The sequence below is a fragment of the Furipterus horrens genome, unplaced genomic scaffold (genome assembly GCF_987537825.1).
Source record: "Furipterus horrens unplaced genomic scaffold, mFurHor1.1.pri manual_scaffold_3, whole genome shotgun sequence".
In the NCBI taxonomy this organism is placed as follows: Eukaryota; Metazoa; Chordata; class Mammalia; order Chiroptera; family Furipteridae; genus Furipterus; species Furipterus horrens.
The window spans coordinates 205,125,509-205,149,039 of NW_028327173.1; the positions used below are offsets into that span (position 1 = coordinate 205,125,509).

General features: G+C 53.4%; 2 protein-coding genes across 2 annotated transcripts; both read left to right on the top strand.

Moving 5' to 3' along the window:
• The first annotated feature begins 598 nt into the window (after positions 1 to 598).
• On the top strand, positions 599 to 6,183 carry SERPINA4 (serpin family A member 4). Its single transcript, XM_090272137.1, has 4 exons — positions 599 to 1,239; positions 3,742 to 4,018; positions 4,801 to 4,960; positions 5,689 to 6,183. Exons 1-4 carry the CDS (start codon positions 612 to 614, stop codon positions 5,887 to 5,889), a joined length of 1,266 nt encoding a protein of 421 aa, XP_090128263.1. The 5' UTR covers positions 599 to 611; the 3' UTR covers positions 5,890 to 6,183.
• A 5,033-nt stretch (positions 6,184 to 11,216) lies between these two features.
• SERPINA5 (serpin family A member 5) lies at positions 11,217 to 20,407 on the top strand. The gene is made up of 5 exons (XM_090271354.1): positions 11,217 to 11,317; positions 16,289 to 16,924; positions 17,979 to 18,249; positions 18,612 to 18,759; positions 19,352 to 20,407. Exons 2-5 carry the CDS (start codon positions 16,306 to 16,308, stop codon positions 19,538 to 19,540), a joined length of 1,227 nt encoding a protein of 408 aa, XP_090127480.1. The 5' UTR covers positions 11,217 to 11,317; positions 16,289 to 16,305; the 3' UTR covers positions 19,541 to 20,407.
• The last annotated feature ends 3,124 nt before the right edge of the window (positions 20,408 to 23,531 follow it).

Below are 23,531 nucleotides of genomic sequence, written 5' to 3' on the forward strand. Positions count from 1 at the left end.
TGTTTTGAACAGGCTGCTCTCATTAGGAGAAGAAACCCTGTGACTTAGCAGATCATTTGTCCAACAACTGGGGTCTCATCTTCATGGGTGGATAAGAATACCAGGTCCACTGACCTCTCCACCTGGGTAAGAGGATTGAACAGAATAGCAGACAAGTGACTTTGTAAACTGTCCAGCACACCTTGGAGGTGTGTGGAGCAGATACTAAAATAACCTTTGCTGACTAGCGTCCTCGGGGCACTGAGTCACTGGGGTAGAGTAAGAAACTCATGTGGTACAAGGCGCCCCAGTCAGAGAGTCTGGAGTTGTGTTCCAGCTCAGATATGAACCAGTGGGCAACCTGGCCTAGTCACTTAGGGACGCTCTGTAATGAATGCAAGGCACAGCTCACAGAGATGGGAAATGAGATGGCGGATACAAGGCGGGTGCCAGAGAACGACACTGTCCCCACACATGTGGAGGGTGCTGGGGTTTGCTGGTCTGTCCTCAATCCAACTGCAGGAGCTGACGGGGCACACCCCCCTGGCCTGACTTTTCAGTGGGGTTGGGGCTTCTGTGGAGAAAATTTCCTGGATACTCTCTTTCCTCCTGTAGACCTGAGATCGCAGAGGATGCACCTTGCCAACCACTTGTTCCTCCTCCTTGTTGGACTACTGGCCCTTTCTCATGATGGCCAAGGTCAGACCGACGGCCACCAACAGGAGGATCCAGGCACAAGTGAGGGCTCCCCCAGCCTCAAGATCGCCCGAAGCAACACAGACTTTGCCCTCAGCTTCTACCACCTGGTAGCTTCCCAAAGCCCCACGAGCAATATCTTCTTCTCCCCGCTGAGCATCTCTGCTGCCTACGCCATGATGTCCCTGGGGGCCCGCTCAAACACCTGGACCCAGATCCTCGAGGGTCTGGGCTTCAACCTCACAGAGGTGTCCGAGTCCGACATCCACCAGGGCTTCCGGCACCTGCTGCACACTCTCAACCTCCCGGACGGCCAACTGGAGACACACGTGGGCAGTGCCCTATTCCTGAGCCCGAACCTAGAGCTCCTGCCGAGATTCCTTAATGACACCATGGCCTTCTACGGGGCCAAAGTCTTTCACACCGACTTCCTCGACACTGAGGGCACAGCCCAGCTCATCAACAACCACGTTGAAGAGGAGACTCGAGGGAAGATTCAAAACTTGGTCAGAGAGCTCTGCCCAGATATAGTGATGGTGCTGGTGAATTACATTTACTTCGATGGTAAGCGTCCCATCTCTGCTCTCTCTCCACTAATTTCCTGATGAATTAAATATTTTTAATAAAAGAAAGTGGATGGATTGGGTCCGATAGGATCAAACACCCCTTAGAAAATGTAACATTAGTGTCAGATATTGAAGATTGTGCAGTATAGAGGTTTCCATCTCTTCATAGCTGTAGACACATTTTCTTATTTATTTTCTTAATAACAATAATTTATGAAATGCGTTATAACCAATGATCACGAGTTGAAATGCTAAATGTATACGGAAGTCCTGCAAACAGGGCAGGTTGTTTTCTTGGAGTAAGGACGATAGAGAGCTGCTTCAAAGCTGTTTTGAGGCTCAAATGATATCAGGTGTCTGTAACACCTAGAAGAGGGGCTAAAGGGATGGGCAGACTACAGCCCCCAACCAAATCTGATGGGTCACCTGTTTTTGTCAATAAAGTTTTATTGGCACACAGCTATGTCCACACATTTACATATTGCCCCTGGCTGCTTTCACACACACACACACAGAAGCAATTGCTATAGAGGCAGAATGACCTGCAAAGCCTAAAATACTTTCTGGCCCTTTGCAAAGGAAGTTTGCCTGACCCCTTCAAAAAAATAATTGCAGTAATTATAATTACTCCAATAATAATGATCATCACTTTGAAAACCTTTAAAAATACAGAAAAGTATAAAAGAAAAGCAGGAATTGCCTATAACTTTATCACCCTGAAGCAACCAGTGTTAACATTTTGGCATAATTCTTTCCAGTCTTTGGCATGTACCTTTCACGCAGCGTCCCCTTGATAACATCTCATATAATTGTAGGACAATAGCAGAACTAGGACATTGACATTGGTACAAGCTACAGACTTTGCTCAGATTTTACTGTTTTCTTTTTTTTTTTTTTGCAGGCACTCATGTGTATGTACATGTGTGCCTGCGTGTGTGTGCGGTTTTATGCTATGGAAAACTTTATTTAGACCTCATGTTGGTGGCTGCACAATATTATACTGACTCTATTCCTTTTAAAACATAATTTAAATGTATTGTATACACCCCCACCCAAAGCTCTGGCCAGAAGTAATGAAGATTTTTGGCGCTCTCTTCCTGAAAGAAACCTAGTTCCAACTGGGTTAGTGTCCTTGGCGTAAGAAAGAGAGGTTCTCCAGAAATAGAAGAGAGGTAGACACATCCTGCTCTCTGACATATGCCCAGCACCCTGGGGATGTACATGCAGCCCCAAGGCCTTAAGGTCAGTCACTTGGTGAGAGCAGGGGGACCATTGTGGCTCATCTTCAAAAATGCAGAGTACCTAGAAGAATCCAAACCAAAGCTGTGCAGAATCTCTGCTGGTCAGCTGACCTTGAGAGATATTAAAGCAGACTTAAATAAAAAACAGATAAGCTAGTCATGAAAAGGGCGGTGAAGATGTCCATTCTGCTCCCAGTTAATCTGAATATTTAATGTAATCCCGATCAAAATCCTAACATTTTTTTTTCCCCCCTCTTTGGTGACGGTTAACAAACTGACTTTAAAATGGCCAAGAGTAGCTAAGATAGGAAACTTGCCTGCCTGAGAGCAAAACTTATTATTACTCTGTGTTAATTTAGACCATGTGGTACAAATATAACAGAGCAGAGGGAGGCCAGAAATGGCCCCATGAATATATGGACGTTTGATATTTGTCAAAGATGGAATGAAGGAGCATTGGGGAAAGGATGGACTTAAAAACAAAAAAATGGTACTGGGATAGTTAGGTGTCCATATGGGAAAAAATGGTTGGAGGTCCCTCCTTCCTGCCAGTCATAAATATTTACTCCAGGTTGAATTAAGTCCTAAATGGAAAAGGCAAGACTAAGGCTTCTAAAAGACACTATAGAAGAGCGTCTTCATGAACGTAGAGTAGGGAACATTTTCCCAACCAAGGAGTTTCCTAAAGGAAGACCTAACCCTAACGGAAAACTCTGATAGGCTCACTGCATTCAGGGCGTTCAGTCACCAGCAAATGAGAGCGAAAGGACCCTCTGCAAGGAAGAGAATGTTTTTGCAACACACATAACTGATGCTCAGCCGGCATTCAGAAAGAACCCCTCCGATCACTAAGAAACAGGCCTATGGAAATACAGCTTTAAAAAAAAGATCAGCTGACACTGAACTAAGAACAAAGGACATCTAGTTGGTCAATAAACTTGGGGAAAGTGAGTCAGCCTCCTTTTGCACCGAGAGAGTGTACGTCGAAACCGCAGGGAGCTTGCACTGGGCGTGGGCCCAAAATAGTAAGTGCAACAGTTTTAGGGCATCAGTGAAGACATGAGGCAACCCTGCAGATATCCTTGGGCAGCTCCCCTTTTCAATTCCAAATGAGCCCCTGGGAGGTCCATTCTCAGGCACAGCAGGTGGTGAATGACCTAAACTGGGAGCTGGGATGAGCTGGGTGTGTGGGGGGGCACTCCCTGCGCCGGAGGACCTGCTGATGGCTTGCCAGCACCTTCTTTCCTTCTTCCCTTCAGGTCGGTGGGAGAAACCATTTGCCCTCTCGAAGAAGAACAACCTGCAGGACTTCTATGTGGATGAGAATACGGTAGTCAGGGTGCCCATGATGTATCAAGGCAGGTACCACCACAGGTTCCTTCACGACGAACACGTGCCCTGCTCAGTGCTCAGGATGGATTACAAAGGCAACGCCAGGGCCTTCTTCATCCTTCCTGACGAAGGCAAGATGAATCACGTGGAAGCGGTTTTGACGCCAGAGATGCTAGCCAGGTGGAACAACTTGCTCCAGAAGAGGTAAGCCGGGGCCACATGGTGCTGAACGGGTGGCCCTGCCCTTCAAATGGACCCTTCCAATTAGAGCCAGTGCCCCAAAATACGGGGTGGGGCCAAATTATGAAAGAGTCCTCATTTGCCCTAAGACTTCCCATGGGTTTGCTTCAGTAATAAACTCACCTGCTGCCTCCACAACATGATTTGGCCCTCCTCAGTGCAAGAGAAGCAGGCTGGGAGTGAAGAGTCCCGCTTCTAGCTGCAGCCCTTGAATGCACAAGCCTTGGGTGAGGTGGGGCCAGCCCCTGTCGGGTCCACTCCTGTACAGTGGCTGCCTGGAGTGTCGAGGGGCATTGAGGGGCAGGAGAAAACTCCAACTTCCCAGCCCAGCAAATAGCAAGGCCATCTCCCATCACCCTGGGGCTATGAGCGGGCAGGGAAAGTCTCCAACCACAGGCAAGGAAAGGACCTCCACCTGAGGCCATACGTGGGTGGAAAATTCTCCCAATTCACGTGGCATAGGAATTCAATCCAAAGACATCAGATGGTCCCAAAGACGTGAAAACCACAGGGCCCCAGCAGAGGCAAAGACAAGACTGCCACACAGGGGCAGGGAGGCCCCACAGAGCAGTGCCTGGGGCAAAGGGGCCTGGCCTCAGGCCTCTGAAGACACTGCTTGGAGGACAGAGCAAGCAGATGGGTGCTGGGGCGACCCTCGGGTGGAGTGGACCCAGCTGGAGGGTGCCGCCCGGCCTGGCTGGATGCCCAGCTCGTGTGTAAATCCAGTGTGTAAATGCCTCTTTCAGTTCCTTTTACAGGAAGCTCGAGCTCCATTTCCCCAAGTTCTCCATTTCTGGCTCCTATGCCTTAGACGAGATCTTGCCCAAGCTGGGCATCAGGGACATGTTTACAGACAGCTCTGACCTGTCCGGCATCAGCACACTGCCAAATGTGCTGGTGTCCAAGGTAAGTCCTCGGTGGCCCTCGACACCTCGGGACCTGTGTGGGGACCTCTGCCCCTCAGGAGCTGCTCTCCCGCCACCCCACGGGCTCAGAGCCTGAGTCCATTCAATCACCCGCAGGCACGGACATGCGCAAACCGCCCCACCATATGCTAAGGGTGGCGCTCAGTGCTGGGGCTACAGTGGCCCCCCAGCCCCTGTCCTCAGCACTCCCAGTCACGTCGGGGGGGACAGCACCTTCCTAGATCACGGCAATGGAGTGACAAATTAAATGCCAGGAGCAGGAAGGATACAGATGAGGCTGGGTTGGGCGCGTGTGCATCAGAGAGACTTCATAGGCGAGGGAAAGGGACCGAAGGCTTCAGCTCAGTAAGACAGACATGCCCTAGAGGGCAGAGCCTCGGGTTGGACAGCAGGACCCCAGGTCTGCCTCTCATGCCGTCAGAGTGACCTCGTCTCGGAGTGTGTTTCCCTCCTGGGGTGGTTTTGAAGATGAAAAAGAGCACCAGGGACACAGCAGGTGCTCAGTGAATGACAGCGGTCATCACTGTGTTAACAGGAGGTCGCTCAGCTCAATAAGCCGCCCAGGGTAGAAAGTCCTGCTGGGAGATCCCCAACAAGTGGCTCTGGGTGCAGCAACCGCAGGATGGCTCTCTGGGATCAGGGTCCCCAGTCTCCCCCCAGCTGCTACCCCCATTCCTTCGAAAGTAACGCCTGTGACTTGCCTTGCAGAGTTTCCACAAGGCCATCCTGGACGTGGACGAGGCCGGCACCGCAGCTGCGGCCACCACCATGCTCTCCGCCACCCCCTTCTCCGCCTCACACAACCGCCAAGTTCTTATGTTCAACCGGCCCTTCTTTGTGGTGATCTTCTCGACCAACACCCAGAGCATCCTCTTTCTGGGCAAGGTGGTCGACCCCACGAAACCGTAGCCCCCCAAACCCCGGAGCTGCTGGCTGCAGGGCACCGTGGCCGGGAGCAGCTCCACCTCTAGACGGGAGCCGGGGGGCTGTGCAGAAGATGCTAGAGCCTGGGCAGGAGCTGCTGGTGGCGGGAGGGGAGGGGGCGGTGGGTACCAGAGGAGTGTGGAGTGGGCACGCAGCTCCCCGGGGCCCTGCAACCTGGGGTGCATTGTCTAACCTCTTCGGGTGGGTTTCCACCCCGGAGAGCAGGAGACCCCCTCCCAGGGTGGCGCTGTGAATTAAACAAACTGATGGCTATGAGGAGCCTGTTTCGGTGCCTGGTCTGTTTCAAATGGGCTTCCCCTGCCCTCTGGACTTGGCCCCGCAGTCCCCTGACACCCCTGGGTGAGGCACTCCGAGCTCCAGGGGGGTGGCGAGGTGTCTGTGGGAGAAGGAGGGCAGTGTGGGCAGCTCACCACCCCAAAATAAGTTCCTCTGGTCAGAGCCCCGTGGGTTTTCTTGAGGGCGTCAGAGGTAGGAGGTCTCCACACTGGTGACTAAGGAGCAGGTGCTGAGAGCCGCCTCCAGCACTGATGGTTCAAGTCACCATAGTCCAGGGACTGTGTGGCATGGTCTCTGGCCCAAATAATGCCACAGCTTTCAGAATAGGCTTGTTGTGGGAATCTAATATCTACAGCAAGAGACAGACCACTTTTTCATGGTGTGAAGAGGGGGCGGTTTCTGGGGTTCTCTCCCTCCCTGCCTCTAAAACAAAGCTGTGGGCCAGAGAGGACAGCTTCCAGAAGTGTCAACAAAGGAAAGTTCCCCAGTGAGGACATGGCTGAGCAGGACTGTCCCCACACCACCAGCTCCAGGCTGCGGACAAAGACCAGGAAATGCTTCAAGACCCCCTCCAAGGCGCAAAGGAAAGCACACCCTTCTTTCTGCCCCTTGGGTTTACTGGCTGAAAAGCCAGCATGCTATTGAAAATCTTGGTCCATGTCCTCCTGCACGTGCTGGAAAGTTGGACTCTGTTTTTCAGCCAGGCAAGAAATAAAGTCAGGCTGACTCACTCCCTACTTTGCCCTACAGAGGCAGGTGGGTGGGTAGATTCAAGAGTCTTGGATGAGCCAGAAAGAAGTCATAGGCCTTGGGTCACTATGGCAATGTCACCGCTGAAGTGATGGAGGGGGGTAGATGGGGGAAGAGCCCCCCTAGGTTCAGCCTGGAGAGTGATGCCTACTTGTCCTGATTGGGCTTAGCCCTCCGCTGTTCGAAAGCACTGAAGGCTCCCTGCTGCCTACAAGATGAAGTGCTTGTCTGAAGCCATGGCTTCCCCGCTCTGCTCCCTGCCCACCTCTCCTGCCTCCTGTATCTAGTGATTTCCATCACAGAAAGTCCTGCTCTTCTCCTAGGATGCCCACAGCTTCTGACCTCCTGGCCTTTGCTCCTGCAGGTCCCTGGCACCCAGAATGCCCCCTTCCCTGTCTCTAGGAATCTGCCTTCTGCCAAGATCTCCCATTAATGCCTCATCTCTTCCCAAAGGCAAACTGCCATCCTCCGTCCTACCATCACAAATAGTTGGCTGATATTAACCTCTGCCCCGCTCCTTGGTCTGATTGAAGCTTGAAGAGAGGGCCCCATTCACCCCAGCACCTGGGCCCAGTACTGGTTGTAGGATCTGATGTGGCCGAGGCCCAACAAATATTTGGTGAATGAATGAATGAATGAATGAGTGAATGGAAAAGCCTGCGTGTTGAGCAAGGCTCCTGAGCTATTTGCTCTGCATTACCCCTGACAGGTCCCTGGAATTGATCGGGCAAATATTTAGTCCTGCTTCTCAGATTTCAAAATGCCCTTTTGGAACATTAGAAAAATAAATAAATGAAAAGACTTCGTGCAGGACACCTTGTCCCCTGAGAGTGGGGCCTCGGCCCCCTTCTCTCCCTGTTTGCTGCTCTCCCACGGGGTCTCTTATGTGTGGGGCCCTGGCGATGCCACATGTGGGGCACGCTTCTCTGGGACCAGCGTGTAGTGTTCAGAGGGGCCCTGTGTGTTTGGGACTTCAGAAGTTCTCGGCCAGCAGGAAGACACAGTCTTTCTGTCCTTGAATGAGAGGCAGAGGGGGCAGTGTGAGAGGCATGAGCGTGGGTGGTATGGACTGGGGGACGCCAGAAGCCAGCGGAGGGGGCGGAGATGGCACGGCCCGCATCAGTGGGCGTGTGGAGATGCATCATGGGTTCATTGGGTTCTTTGTTTTCTCATTCAACCAAGAGTTACTAGTGGGGTTGGCCACTCACCAGGAAGCTAGAGGGGTCCCCCCACTGGAAGAGAAGCACTTCCATTTTGGAGGGAGACAAGGAGGGCTGTGGCCCCAGCGCCTCCACTAACGCAGTGCTGGGGGGCAGGCACTTGATGTCCCTGGATCTCAAGGTCCTCGCCTGTAAGCGGGCACAGAGCCCCATAGCAGCTGTAGCAGTGGAGAAGGGAGGATGAATGTGGGTCCCCTGAAGATACAGCCCTGGCTCTGCCTGTCCATGGCGGGCAAAGGTCAAGGAGCAGTCCAGCCCAGGAAGGTGATGCACCATCCTTCTCTGAGAACGAGCAGACTAGGACGAACAGCTCCCATGCTCTGAGCCCCGCAGTGAGCACAGCTCAGTGGCAAGCATTCCCAGTCATCAAGAGACCACAGAGAACTGAGTATAGAGCCTGGGTTTTGGAGCCAGAATGCCCAGGTTCGAATCTGGACCCCTCCAATTACTGAGTGTGCTAGTTTGTGAGGGCTGTTGTGACAAAGGACCACAAATTGAGTGGTCTGACAAACAGACATGTACATCTCACTGCTCTGGAGGCCAGAAGTCCAAGGTCAAGGCATCAGCAGGGTTGGTGCCTTCAGACGCCGGGTGCTGTGTTTGTCTCTAGATTAAGGTGCAGCTCAAGATCCATTTTGTTAGATTGCTGTAAGGATTAAAACAGAAAATGGGTCATAAGTGGGGAGGGAAAGGGAATGTCTCAGAGGCTGTAGAGGGGACACTGTTTGCTGAGGGTCAAGATGACAGTCCCTGGTTAAGGCCTGCCCTTCTGTCTCCGCTGCCAATGCCACACGGCACCTGCACCCATGTGTCCTTCTGGATCATAGTCACACACAGTGCACCCAGTACTAGGAAGCTCCAGGTGGGGCCACCTTGGGACTCAAACAAGGGCTGAGCCAGCACAAGCTTCTTGGAAATACTCTTGGAAGTGTGGGGCCGAGCTCAGGAGCTCCACTTTCAAGGTAGATAAGGACAGTCCGCTGAGGCCACAGAAATCACAGGGAAGGCCCTTTTCTAAGCAAGGGTGCTAGCTTTAACGCCAGCAACTCAGACACTGGGCCCTGCTCTGAAAAGTCCCTTCACGCTTCTGAGCCTCAGTTCAGTTACTGGGGCACTACGTGGGGGCGGGGTGGGGGGGGGCAGTGGGTGGTACAAGGGTCCCTTCATCTTAGTCATCGTGAGACTCTGAATCCCTCTCATTTCCACCTGAATCGGGCCAGGGGGTCCAAGCCTGCGGTAAGCACCTAGCCTCACGTCCCAGTCCTCAGACCTCCAGTGACAGGAACTAAAGCTTGGCCGTCCTAAAACTGCCTTTGGGGATATTGATTTTAAGTCGTTTGTTATATATCATCAATAAATCAACAAACAACAAGGGCTGGTGAGGATGAGGAGAAAAGGGGACCCTCATGTACTATTGGTGGGATTGTAAATTGGTGCAGCCCCTTTGGAAAATAGTACGGAGTTTCCTCAAAAAAATTAAAAATGGAACTGCCTTATGATCTAGCAATTTCACTTCTGGGTATATATCTGAAGAAATTCAAAACACTTATTTGAAAGAATATATACACCCCTATGTTCATTGCAGCATTATTTACAATGGCCAAGATATGGAAACACCCAAGTGTCCATCAGTAGACAAGTGGATAAAAAGGCTGTGGTACACATATACAATGGAATATTACTCGGCCATAAAAAGGATGAAATCTTACCCTTTGTGACAGCATGGATGGACCCAGAGAGTATTGCGTTAAGTGAAATAAATCAGTTAGGAAAAGACAAATATCATATGATTTTACTTATAGCGGACACTAAAGAACAATATAAACAAACAAACAAAACAGACATAGACTCACAGATGCAGAGAACAGATTGATGGTTTCCAGAGAGGGGGTGTGGGGGGCTGGGTGAAAAGGTGAAGGGACTGAGAAGTACAGATTGGTGGTTACAAAACAGTCACGGGATGTAAGTACAGCCTAGGAAATACAGTCAATAATATTGTAATAACTGTGTATGGTGCTAGGTGGGTACTGGATATATGGGGGGGCACTCTGCAGAGAATACAATTGTCTAATCACCTAGGTAATTAACTAGTTATTAATAAGAAAGAGAGCAAAGGGAATGAGTCATTGAGCTTAATAAAATGGGGTGCATGAGCCTGTTTGCTTCACCAGGAAGCCGCAGCTTCACACCCCCAGGGATCACAGCATTGCTCTGCCAAGGGGATTAACCCTCCTCCCCTCCCACCTCTGGTACTGGCTTGATGGGGGGGTACGGGGGGGGCGGTGCTTGATCACAGAGGCCTGTCAGTCTAACTAGGGGGTAGACCTATCAAATGCCCGCGAAAGCTTGAAAAGTTGATTGGTTTTTTTTGAAAAAGCACCTGGCCTGTCCCAAACCCAAGCTGATATAATCCCAGGGGAACAAAGAGGCTCTTTCTCTCACTCAGTGACCTGCACTTGTCCTGCTTGCTCTTGCATTATCTCTTGCTTGGGAGCAAATACAATCATGTGGGTCTACCGGCCGTGTGGGCCTGCAGAGCCGTGCGGGCTCCCTAAGACTAAGCTTCACTATGAAGCAGAAACTCTGGACACCGGCTTTGGCTTTGGCCTTACTGAGGACAAGGTTGGACTTTTTCCATGGTAGGATGGACAGAGATGGGACATTGGAAACCCAGGGGCAGATTTCCACACGAATAAACCCTGCCACACCACAATGTCCTGTGCGTGGGTTCGTGAAATACTTTTCTTGCGACCCTGTGGAAGATTTTCAGCAGCAACGCCTTTACAAACTGGGTCTCAGAGCTTCTCCGCTGTGGGCTGTTTCTTAAAATTAACCAAACTAAAACAATCGCTATCCCCAAGAGGCATATTGCGGGGTGGCAAACTCTGTTCCCCTTCAGAGACTTGCAGGACTGTGGGTGGATGACCCTGGTCAGAGCTCAGGTGGTTTGCCAGAAACCTAACTGCTGGCTGGAAGTCTGCCGGGACAGGGCCGGGCAGTGCTGGGGGGCGGGGCCCGGGCGGGGCCGAGTGACTGCCCGCCTGTGGCCCATGACAAGTGCTGGCTCCACTCCAGCCAGGCCTCTGCGTGGTCCAGAGCCCACGGACTGTCGCCTCCACCGTGAGCACCCTCAGCCACGGGACAGAGTAAGTACAGGCACTGCACACTGAGGGCCTGAGGGACACGTGAGGAGGGTCAAGTAATGGACTCTGGGGGTACGGGGTTTGGAGGCGCCCATGCTTTGGAGGTGTCCCAGAGCGCGCAGGAAAAACTCTCCACGGTGTTAGGGGAACGCGGGGCCTCTCGGGCAGCAGAGATGACCTTGGGCAGGACACTGAACCTGGCTGCCGAGCCTCAGTTTCTTCTCAGGTACACTTAGTGTACCCTCTGGATGGATGACTGTGAAGATGAACTACGGGTGCTCTCCCCCAGGCGTGACTTTCTCCCAGGCCACATCTGGCCACACCTGGAGACAGGTTTAGTTGTCACAGCTGGGATGGGGGCTGCCGTTGGCACCCGGTGAGCAGAGACCAAGGAGGCTGCTAAACATCCTACGATGCAAGGACAGCCCCCCCCCCCCCCCGCCCCCTGTCCTGCCGACTACCATGACAAAGAATGATTCAGCTCCAAAAAAATGCCACCAGTGCCGAGGTTGGGAGGCCCTGACATAAGGTAGCGGGGACAAATGTCGGTGCACAGGAGGTGCTGGGTCAATCAGAGCTCATATTGCTTTCTGTGCATGGAATCTCTAACCTTCAGAAAAGCAGGGAAAATAATCAAGTATCGTCTGCTTCCCTGAGATAAGGCTGCTCTGGCTGGAGGCTGCCACGCAGCTCGTGCACAGCAGCTGCCTGAGCTCCGGAGGCCTTTCGGCCATTTGTTCAGTAAACAGACGGAGACATAAAGTGAGTGGAACTGTTAGTTTTTCTAAAGATGGGGCTGTTGGCAAGAAGTGCAACAGTAAAAGGGAAGCTGCCTCCCTGGGCCAACACCCTCCTTCACAGACCCGCACTCAGCCTGAAGGATAAGGCGGGGGTGGGGGAAGGAGCTGGGTGGGGGGCAATGATGGTTTTACGGGTGTGTACTGATCACCAGCCCCAGCAAGTCGTACACGTTAAAGATGTAAGCCTTTGGGTGAGTCAGCCCTACCTTAACGAGGTGGTTTTCAAAAAGCAAAGGGAAAGGAAAGGAAGCTGAGCAGTAGTGGGGGAGTTATTCAAGGTCACCTGGCAAGTGAGCCCCAAAGCAGCCAGAGCTCCGCTCAGGACCCCCAGCCTGGCTCTGCCTCTCACCACTTGCCAGTGTCCAGGGTGTGGTCTGACACCCCTGAATTACAGAGAGGGGATGGGTTCACTCATTCATTCATTCATTTGCTCACTCACTCGTTCACAGCTCAAGGGTAAGGGGCCTTTTTGCTGTGAACACATCTTCAGGTTGTAGGGGCCGGGGTGTGTGGACATTGAAACAGAAGGGGCCAGCCACAGATGCGCATGCAATTGCTCTTATATTATCACCCGATAGATGAGAGAAACACTGAAGAGGCCACTTTACAGAGAGACAGTGGAGAGGGAGGGCGAAGCACAGACAGGCTGGCACTGAGCAGTGACATGTCAGCAGAGGCCTGAGGTCTCTGGAGAAGGGGGCCCTGGTGAGATCGGGGAAGAAAGGTCGCCTTCAGGGAGCAGAACGAGCAAGGGCCCAGGGCTAGGTTGGGGCTTGCCATGTCTGAGGAAGTGGATCAAGAAGTGTGCCCAGAGCAGGCCGAGCTGAGGCTGGGGACAGCCGGGCAGAGCCAGACTGAGTGGGGCCTCGCGGGTTACCGCACAAACAGGAGTTACATTTTACCCCGAATGAATGGGCCGCAATGACGTTTGTAGGCAGGGGAGTACGGTGGCCTTGTGTGGGATGGAAGGAGGTTCAGATGCTCTGTAGAATGGCTCTTGGGGACAGGAGAAGTGGGGCGGGGCGGGGGGCAGGTGAAACAGGGAAAGGGCTTCCATTAAGACGGTGGCAGGGAAAATGGGGAGAAGCAGGCAGATTTAAGACACCTTTGTAGCTAGAAACCACCAAGCTTTGCTGATGGTCTGGAGAGGGGAGAGAGGTGTGGAAATTTCCTAGGTCACTGCTCTCAGGAAGCTCTGAGCCCTAGGGCTTTAGGACCCAGGGGAAGCTGGGAAGCTGTCCTTCCCGCTCTGCCTGGGCTCCAGGGTTCATTACCTTCTGTTTTTAGCAGATCACAGACTGACTCTCCTCAGCCCCACAACTCCCTCAGCTGAGTCCAAACCTGACCTGGGTAGGGCCTTTTAGCCTAACATCTGGAATCAGAGCCAGGGGGATTTGGGGTCCATGGATGTTGGGGGATCACTGGGAGAATGGCCCGACCTCTGCCCACCTCTAGCTGCCTCCAGTCACGATGGCCTGGGGTGTGACAGGTGCTTGATTGCTCTGCCGCCTTCCCCCTGGCAGGTGGGCGCATTTCTGCAGAAACACCAGCACCAGGCACCCAGGGGACAGTCAGCCGGGTCAGGCTCTGCTGGCCCTCTGGGTACTGGTGTCCCCAGTACCAGGCCCCCAGGGCCTGGAGCAGAGGCGCCCCGGCTCGAAGGTGACACAAAACTGTCCAAGCTGTGGGCTTCCACCAGAGGCCCAGGGGGTGATGGCCAAGCCTGGGCCCTGAAACCCGAAAGGAGTCCAGTGAGGCCTCCCTGTTCTGGGGAAGGGACCACTCTGACCCTCTGTTTCCTCTTCTGTGCACTTACGATCATGCTCCATCAGCTCCACTTTGCTGTGGAGGACTGTCAGGGAGCTAACATGGCCGAACAGCAGGGGAGAGACCCCGGGGTAGGCACCAGCAGCTACAGGGGGCAGGAGCGAAGTGTCGTGCCTTGGGGTGTGAAGGGACAAGTCAGAGGAATCTGAATTTTAATCCAGTGTCATCCCTCACTGGCTGGGACAAGCCACGTCCATTCTGCTGGGCCTCAGTTTACTTAGCTGTCAAACGAGGCTAACAACACTCACTTTTGGAGAAGATTAAGTGTAGTAATATTAATTGTCTGAACAGGTTCCGGATGAATAGTGGCTTTAATAAAAGAGAGTGGGCCCAAATGGAACAAGATTTCTGGGTCCCAAACCTGCACTCGGGGGAGCCTAAGTGAGGCAGGGCCTCTCCAAGGAGACCCTGCTCCTCAGGGAGACCCAGTGGGCACTTAGGGAAGTGCTTGGAGGAGGGGGTGGGGACAGCCATAGGGAGGTAGGCTACTGGCTAAACAGTGACTGACTTACAGCTGTTTAAGAATAAACTGAGGCCGGGAGAGGGGAAGGGCCTGGCCCAAGGCCCGCGGAGGGGAGGATGGAAGGCAGGAAGGCTAGAGACCAGGATGTTCACTCCTGCTCTCTCCTGGGTCAGCTGCCTCTAGGCTCCGTCCAAGCAGGGCACTCCCCTGCGTTCTGTAACTTGTCTTTGAAAGCCTTTCTTTGAGGGCATTTACCAGCTCAGTGCTAATCAGCAGGGGTGGGATGTGGAGCTTAATTGTTTGCTCAGCAGCAACCTGCTACATTGATGGTTCTCCCACTGGGCAGGAGGGGAGGCAACTCCTGGGAACAGACCGGGAGTGTCAGCCTGGGAAGGCCAGGCAGTATTTCTTCATTATCTGCAGATTAGGGGCTGTTCTTGCCCAGAATGTCTGGAATGCGAAATCCAGAGGCTGTGACAAGGGATGGAGGATGGGGGCCCCGGAGGAGGATTAGGGGTCTGGGGAAGCCGAATGGTACAGCAGTTTACCATGTGGGCTTTAAAAGTCAGGACTGGGTGGGAGCCCAAGCTTTGCCACTGTTAGCAAGGGACAACCTCTCTGAGCCTCAGCTTACCCATCTGTAAAACGGGGCTAGTGGTAGAGCCTCCCTCCATGGTGGGCATGAGGCTGCAGGAGTTGACATATGTGAGAAGAACGTGGGCCTAATAGTGGGCGCAGGCCTGTGCCCAGCACCCCACGGTGTGGTGGTGATGGATGACTAAGGCCGCTCTCTGGGTCTGGGTAGCCCAAGGCTCTGCGGACAGGTACAATTTGGAGGCCAGGGCCTGAAAGTGTGACCCGTTGAGTCACTCATTTTGGCTCAAAGACAGGACTGCAGCCCAGTTCTGCCGGACGCCCAAGCCGCCCCTCACCCCTCAACCTCACCTGTGGGGGGCCACTCAGCAAGCAACCTCCACTGCAGCTATTGGGGGCCCTTTGGAGTTTGGCTTTGCATGGGTCACATGACTCTGGCAGCACTCACCCTGGGGCTGGGGGTCTGATCACATGGTGTCCATGCGAGGTCGGGAGGGGGCGCAGGTTCCCAGCTGAAGGGAATTCACTCAGGCAGGAGTCAGCAGGAGTCAGTCAGACCGACAGCAACCGGGGTGTCATTGACTTGACCACTGCCAGGCTCACGCGAGAGTGTTGTGTGTGAAAGTATGTCCCCCATGGCCTAGCTGATGGAAAGGGGTCTCAGGTGGGGCTCTGGCCAGCTGCTGCCACACCAGGAGCTCACACGCCTAGAGCGCCAGGTCTGTGCCGGGAGCCTCACTTATGTGGACTCATTGGAGGAGAAGGGGACTGATTGGCATGTGTGTGTGTGTACACTGATGACTCTCAGGAGCATGGCACCCTGCCTGTCACATAGTAGATGCTCAAGAAATAGCTGCGGAATGAACAAAGCCAAATCCAGAAGTGCTGTGAGCCCCATGGGGATGGCTGATCTGAGAAGAACCAGGACGAAGGGAGGGTCAGAGGTCACGGGTAGAAGCAGGCTGCTAGTTCCCCGGGAACCTCAGGGACACCAGCCAGGCAGGACATGGGAGAAGTCTCCACCCCCACGTCCCATCACCCTGTAGTGTGTCCCTTGACGGGAACGAGAGGGGAAGAGTGTTGCCCGGGTTACCAGTCCCTGCCTTAGGTCCACACCCCTCGTCCTCGCCCTGCTGTTAGAGGTCCAGCCTTTCTCTCTGATGCTGCACCGTGGGTGGTGACAGTTCTCTGGGAGGGAGGTCACTCGCGCTCACTTCCACACAGTGATTTCTCTGAGAAGCGCCGCTGGCTGCGAGCCCCCTGAGCACATCTTCCCACTCTCCCTTCCAGAGCCAGAGGCCGTCGCCATGCAGCTCTGCCTCCTCTTCTGCCTGGCGCTGCTCAGCCTGCAGGCGGCCAGCCTGCCCCACCGCCGCTCCTGGAGGTCGAAGAAGAGAGTCAGGGAGCTTCCCGTCGTCCCCACGGCGGCCCCTGGTAACCAGACCTTCACTTTCGACCTCTACAGGGCCTTGGCGGCAGCCAGCCCCAACCAGAACATCTTCTTCTCTCCTCTGAGCGTCTCCACTACCCTGGCCATGATCTCCCTGGGGACTCAGTCCAACTCAAAGGCACAGATCTTGCAGGCCCTGGGCCTCTACGCCCAGGGGGGCCCGGAGGAGGAGGCGCTCCACAGACGCTTCCAGCAGCTGCTGCAGGAGCTCCGCCAGCCCAGGGAGGCCCTCCAGCTGAACCTCGGCAACGCCCTGTTCATCCAGCCCACGGTGCACCTCCAGGACACCTTCCTGAGCGCTGTGAGGACGCTGTACCTGGCAGATGCTTTCCCCACCAACTTCAGGGACCCTGAAGCGGCCCAGAAGCAGATCAATGATTATGTGGCAAAGCAAACGAAAGGCAAGATTGTGGACTTGGTTAACGACCTCGACAGCTCTGAGATCATGGTTATGGTGAACTACATTTTCTTTAAAGGTAAGACCCGGGGGCCCGAATCTGAACTTCCTTTCTTTTCAGCTAACTGCTTTTGTTGAAAGACTCCTCGAGTCCCACGCAGATGAAGGAGGGGGTAGATTTATTTTTTCTGGTGCCGGTTGATAGAGTGAAACCAACCGCAGCTATGGGTAAGAGGGTGCCATCTTACTGTGTAAGCGGGTGTTCGTGACCTCGGGGCCGTTTCCTCTGCTGGGGAAGAGCTATTTCCTGTCTTTGGGTCCCTGGGGACACCTGATTCTGAGGCAGGAGTTGACCATGGCCACTGTGCTAAAGAAACTGACACCATGGCTACTCAGGGCTGGGCTGTGGGTCTTAGCAGGAACTTCAGGGGCATTTCCCAGGCCCCTCCCTTGCCCCCCAGACTCTCACCGTCCCAGGGGATACTTGCTTAGCCAAGAAACCCCAGCCCAGGGCTATTCCCATTACGCCAGGCTGCAGAGGACAAATGTGAGCTAAGCTAAGTCGGGGATTGGGGTGGGATCCACGTCTGATAACTATGAAGAAGATGCAAATAATTACTTGCATCACTCTGATCAAAAAAATCCCACGGGAAGCAGACAGAGCAGGAAACAAATTGAAGATTTCCCAGTAGGAAAAATCACGTATTTCCATGAATCTTACTAGCCTTTCTCCCAAACTTAGATCAAAGTCTAACATTGGGAGAAGAGTGAAAAATAGACTCACGCACCCAGAGACAGTGTGGCTTTATATCAGCTGTCCATATTTTTTACCCTCCCCGCTTGGATATCTGACCGGTTAGGTCATACCAGAGAATCAAAGAAGCATGAGGGGTTAAGCGTCTCTGAAGACGTGAAAACCAAGCTCCTTATTTTGCAAATGTTGCAAAAGGCCCACAAAAAGTTCAAGCATGTGCCCCCCAAATGACAAAGGGGCCCAGGCGGTTCAACAGTCACCGCTACCGACGAGACTCCTCGGAGGAAGATGAGCTCTGTTGAGCAGGGCTATGGCCTCCGCAGTTTTCATTGGCAGCTGAGACTTTCTCATTTCTTGCCTGTGCTTGCATTCATCTTAGCTAAGTGGGAGACAAGCTTCGACCAGAAGAGCACGCAGAAGCAGGACTTCCACGTGACCTCAGAGACGGTGGTGCAGGTGCCCATGATGAGATGTGAGAATGAGTATTTCTACCTCCTGGACCGAAACCTCTACTGCAGGGTCGTGGCAGTCCCCTACCAAGGAAATGCCACTGCCGTCTTCATTCTCCCCGGCGATGGCAGGATGGAGAAGGTGGAGGCTGGACTGAGCCAGGACATGCTGAGGAAGTGGCTCAAGAAGTCCACAAAGAGGTATTCTCAGATCGCGTTGGGACCAGCCTAACCCTGCACACCCCCAGGGAGACACATGCCCCCTAGGGCCACCCAGCAGTGGTGGGAAGGGCTCACCTAGCCCGGGAGCTGCCTCCCAGCCTAGAAGCATCATCAGGTGAAGTCCCATGCCCCGGGGGCCTGGCTTCCAGCCCACTTTCCTGGTGGTGCCATCAGAGTGGGCAATGACCTCTGGGGTGGCCCAGATCCAAGTGCAGAGTGAGACGGGCTCTGCTCCAGGTAGTGGGCTGAAGGGTCATTATGAAGTTAAGGGGAGATGATAGGGATATGAGCCAGTGGTCTGAAGCTCTAGAAGAGTCTAAGAAAGGTCCTCTTTTTTTTAGAAAGCTCCAGCTTTACCTTCCCAAGTTCTCCATTGAGGGCTCCTATCACTTGGAGAAAGTCCTCCCCAAGCTTGGGATAAGAGACATCTTCACCTCCCAAGCTGACCTGACCGGATTCACCAACCACTCTAATGTCCAGGTGTCTGAGGTGAGCCCAAGAATCTCCTGCGTGACTGCTTTCGGAGATAGCTGTTCTATTCTATTCTATTCTATTCTATTCTATTCTATTCTATTCTATTCTATTCTATTCTATTCTATTCCATTCCATTCCATTCTATTCCATTCCACATTCCATATTCTTTCCCTTTCTCCTCTTTTCCTTCAAGAAGCAAAGGTTTCACTTTGTATCTTACATCCTTTGTGTGATGAGAAGTCATATCCAGCACTGCCTTGGGGGAGGGAGCCCCGTACAAGCCATCAAAACTAAAAATCAGGTAGTAACTCCTTCACTCACTAGCTGTGCGACCTCCAACAAAGATTTGACCTCTCTGCGCCTCCTTTCTCTCTATAAAATTGGAGCATCGCACTGTCACAATGAGAAGCCGTGAGAAGTCACTGACAGACACACGTGGACATGTGTCTGGTGCACACAGCTGCGCGGTCGCATCGCTCCCCACGTGCTTTGAGGCTCAGTTGCACAGAGACCCAGACAGAGATGCCACAGGCGGAAGCTCCACCATTTCCTGTGCTGGCATCTCCCAGCCCCTGTGATCTGATGGTATCTGGTGTCTCCCCTGCAGATGATGCACAAAGCCATCGTGGAGGTGGACGAGTCGGGAACCAAAGCGGCTGCAGCCACGACGGCAGTATTTGCGTTCAGGTCGGCCCGAATAGGCTCTCAGGTGGTCATGTTCAACAGGCCTTTCCTGATGGTGATCGTGGAGAACACCGAGAACATCCTCTTCCTCGGCAAAGTGACCCACCCTTGAGGTGGGGGGTTTCCTGACAGGTCTCAGGCCTCCGCAGTGGGAGATGTGGGTGCACAACGGCCTTTGCTCTGCTGATAGCTAATGATTTACACAGGTGTAGTTGACTAGTGGGACTTTTGCAAAGAATCGTGGTAACATTGATACGCTGCTGAGCGCTTCTTTTCACACACTTGCAAGACACAGGTGCCGTGAAGAACCCTGGAGGACATTTGGTCTTGCCCTCACCTTCCTTCAGTGGAGACCAGCTCTGAGGCCCAGAGAGTTTGCTTGACTTACCCAAGGTCACATAGCATGTTAGTGGCAGAGAGAAGCCCACAACCCAGGCCCCTGATTCCCAGCCCAGTGCCACAAAGATCTATAGGAAGGTTGTTCCAGTAGACATTTCCACCAGGACGTGTACTTCCAAGCCCAGTCCCTCACTTGTCAGCAATACCAGCTATCCTTTTATTACGGTTTAGAAAGAAACCTGGAATGGGAGTCTCGAATGGGGCGTCTGTTCCAGCCAAACAGCTGTGTGACATTGGGGTAATACTGTCCCTCTCTGGACTCTGGTTTCTCCATGTACACATTGAAGGGCCAGGTCAAGGACTGAAAGATCCTTAAAATCATGTAAAAAGGCTGGGGTGTTACCTGCCAATCACTGTTGATGTCACTACTTTTGCGTGCCACTCATCCTTTAAGAAAAGCAAGTGGACAGCAAAGTGGACGTGGCCTGTCACAGGACTGTACTGTCCTATAGATGAAGTTACAGTCTCATGGGCTTGGCTAGTGGTGAGGGAGTGGAGGCCTATTGCAAAGAGTAGAGTATCGTTTGAAGATCCTGCTAGATTTTAGTGTCAACCATAACAATAAAGCATTTTGCAAACACTGGGTGTCATTGTCCTTAAGGAAGTAGCTCTTCGAAGGGTGACATTAATAGCTCACCATGTTCCAGGATAGGTGCTAGGAACTTCGCTTGGATGGTTGCATTGCCCTTCACAAGATCCCCTATGAAGCAGGCACTCTTATCCCCATATTACAGATGGGGAAGGTGGAGCTTGAGAGAGCGGGCTCCTAAGGGGTGCAGACAGGATTTGACTCCCCATGGTGGCCCCAGACCCACAGAGTTAGCCCTGTGCTCATCTGCTGGGGGGATATGGCCAGGAAACAGAAGCCTGAGTCAGGAGCCTCTTGGCCATAAGCTCCCCTCCAATCAGATAGGCTCCCTCTCCTGTACAAACCCCACCACACTTCTTTCTCCATCAGATGAAGGGCATCAGACACTTTAAAGACACTTCAGTGAATGACTAAGGAAATGAGCCCTTCACTCAGTCTCAAACTGTCCCTTAAACAGCTGCCCCCAACTCTGACACCCACCCTGTGTGCGTGTCTCTAGCTTGCTTTCCGTGAGGCTGCTCATACCACGCAGGTCCGGGAGTCTGGACTGTATCACAGAAGGGTGTCCCTTAGAACTAACAAGACTGGAACCCCAACCTTTGACCACTCCCCAGAGTATAAGCACCTACTGCGTGCCAGCCTGAGGGGACACTTGGCATCTGTGATCTATCTCATTAATCCCTGAACCAGCCTGCAGGGCATATCACATGCACCCATTTTATAGAGGTGAACCTAAGTGCTTGCCCAGACCCACAGCCAACGACAGTGAGAAGCCCTGGCTCTGGGACCCAGATGGCACGTGGTGGTTGGTGGGAAGATAGTTGGCCGCACTCCGGCCCAGACAGCTTGTCTGCATTGGTGATTTTAGCTCAGGACAGCTTTTTGGGATTGGGCCTCCTAATGGGGTCAGGCCCGCCCCTGTGTGCCTTTCCCTTGCGAAACGCTGCATCCGTTTATCCAGCCAGCCCAAGGCCAGGGGGAGGCTCTGCCTGTGTAACGTGTTTAAGGCCAAGGTCCAACACTGTCTAACGTTTCCCAGGCAAATGGTCACCAAGCAGTTACTGCGTGTGAGGTCGGGATGGCCCCAGGTTCCAACCGATGAGCCTAGGCTGTGTGTCATGCACTAAAGCACCCTGCTGGGTGTCCTGGCGGGCCGTGGCACTCCACGGTCACGTGATCCTGGGATGAACAAAACAGTAGAGCAGCTCAGAGGGGAAGAGAGGGAGGGGATGAACTTCTGGGGGTCAGGAGAGCTTCTGCGGAAGAGGGGGCACTGAGCAGAGACTGAAGGACAAGCAGGACTTTGACGGACAGAGGTTTGGGATCAGGGATGGGACTTGAAGTCACAGGGAACAGCAGAGACCTCAGTCTGGACCAGTGTTGGGGGGAGAGGGGACGGCACTTGCAGTCCAATGACAGGGACCCTGAATACAAGGATGGTGGTGTGTCTGTTCTCTCTCATCCTGATTTCGTGGTAGTTTGGCCATCACGCCACACCCTGAGCATCCCCTCGGCCCCTCTGTCCCTTGCTGGCTGTCCCATCTGTGCATCAGTAGGCATTCCCACTCGCTCCTCTAGGGGGTGCTCACACCCATCACATCCATCCACTCTGGCTCCGACCCCCACCTGTTGCTCCTCTGCTTGCCCTCATCATCCCACCTGGGAAACAGGTGATGGGGTCTGTAGGGTGCCTGCACGTATAAGCATGACTGTCCTCTCAGGACCCTCTTGCTTAGCCACTCGTATTAGTTTAACTAAGCCTGTCATAACAAAGTACTCCAGGCTGGGCGGCCTTGCAGTCCTGGGGCTGGAAGTCCAAGATCAAGGTGTTGGCAGTGTTGGCTCCTTCGGCGGTCTCCTTGGCTTGCAGATGGCTGTCTTCTCTCTGTGTCCTCACATGGTCTTCCTTCTGAGTCTCTGTGTCAGAACCTTTTCCTGTCCCAACCTCCACCAGTCCTATCAGATGAGGACACACCCATGGACCTCGTCTTCACATAGTCACCTCTTTAAAGGCCCTGTCTCTAAATACAGTCACATTCTGAGGTGCTGCGGTTGGGACTTCAACTTATGCATTTGAGGGAACACAATTTAACCCATAGTAGCCACCCTATCTTTGAGTTCCTGTACCTATTGTCAAGTTCATTCTTGCTCTTAGGGAAACACTTTAATTTTCCTCTCTGACCACATTCACTTTCAGCATGTCCTTTTGTGAGCACTGCCATGAGCACACAGGGAGTAATGCCAGGGCCCAGGGCTCCTTCCCCGCCCTGTCCCTGCAGAGACCCAGACCAGAACGAGTGACCTTGGTCTCCAGAGAAAACACTCCACACCCCACTGAACAGCCATGCCCAGCTGCTTATTAGCTCATTCATTCAAAGGCCACTGTAGGTGGGGTGCCTTCAGAGCTCAGCAGAGGGACAGGACGCCCTGGTGAGCCCAGCAGACATGGCCAATAACCAGGTGAGCAAACAAATAAACACAGAATTACAAACTGAGGTGAGGCACTGCCTCAGGACTCCTGTGAGAGGTCCTCCAGACCCATGTGACTCCCCCAGAGCCATCTCTGGGTTCCCACCACCCCCCACACCTCACCTTCCACTCTGTAGTCCCCATCTCTCAGGTCTGTGCCTCTCATGTGCCTTAAAATCTGCGCGGGCTCAAATCATCCTTGTGCCCCCATGCCTGGCACCCCCGTGCCCAGTACTAGCCTTGGCCCAAAGCAAGCTCTCAGCTAATGTTGGATGAGTGAGTGGGAGGGCTAAGTGGGGGGAGGCTCCAGAAGACTCCAGGCCCCTCCAAGTCCCCAGTCCAGCGCCTGAGCATCAGACGTCAGCATACGCAGCCTGAGCCTGCCCTGCAGGTGGGGTTGCTGATCCCATAAAGCACACCTGGGTAACCATGAATTCCAGCTAACGCAGCCCTTTCCAGGCCGTGTGAGGCATTTGGTTTGCCACATCTGGCAGCTCCAGCGGTGGGAACCAGGATGAGGGACAAGTGGCCGTCCCGCTGGCCAGAAGCCAACAGTCCTTGCTGCAGTCACAGGGACAGCCGGGCAAGGCTGCCTGCTGCAAGGGGAGTGGGAACCGGTCTGGGCGAACAAGAGGAGTCTTCTTCC

Coding starts and splice junctions, on each gene's coding strand:
- SERPINA4 (XM_090272137.1), top strand. CDS start 612: ATGCACCTTGCCAACCACTTGTTCCTCCTCCTTGTTGGACTACTGGCC. Junction 1,240..3,741: donor GAATTACATTTACTTCGATG/GTAAGCGTCCCA, acceptor TCTTCCCTTCAG/GTCGGTGGGAGAAACCATTT. Junction 4,961..5,688: donor CAAATGTGCTGGTGTCCAAG/GTAAGTCCTCGG, acceptor CTTGCCTTGCAG/AGTTTCCACAAGGCCATCCT.
- SERPINA5 (XM_090271354.1), top strand. CDS start 16,306: ATGCAGCTCTGCCTCCTCTTCTGCCTGGCGCTGCTCAGCCTGCAGGCG. Junction 18,250..18,611: donor CTCAAGAAGTCCACAAAGAG/GTATTCTCAGAT, acceptor TCTTTTTTTTAG/AAAGCTCCAGCTTTACCTTC. Junction 18,760..19,351: donor CTAATGTCCAGGTGTCTGAG/GTGAGCCCAAGA, acceptor TCTCCCCTGCAG/ATGATGCACAAAGCCATCGT.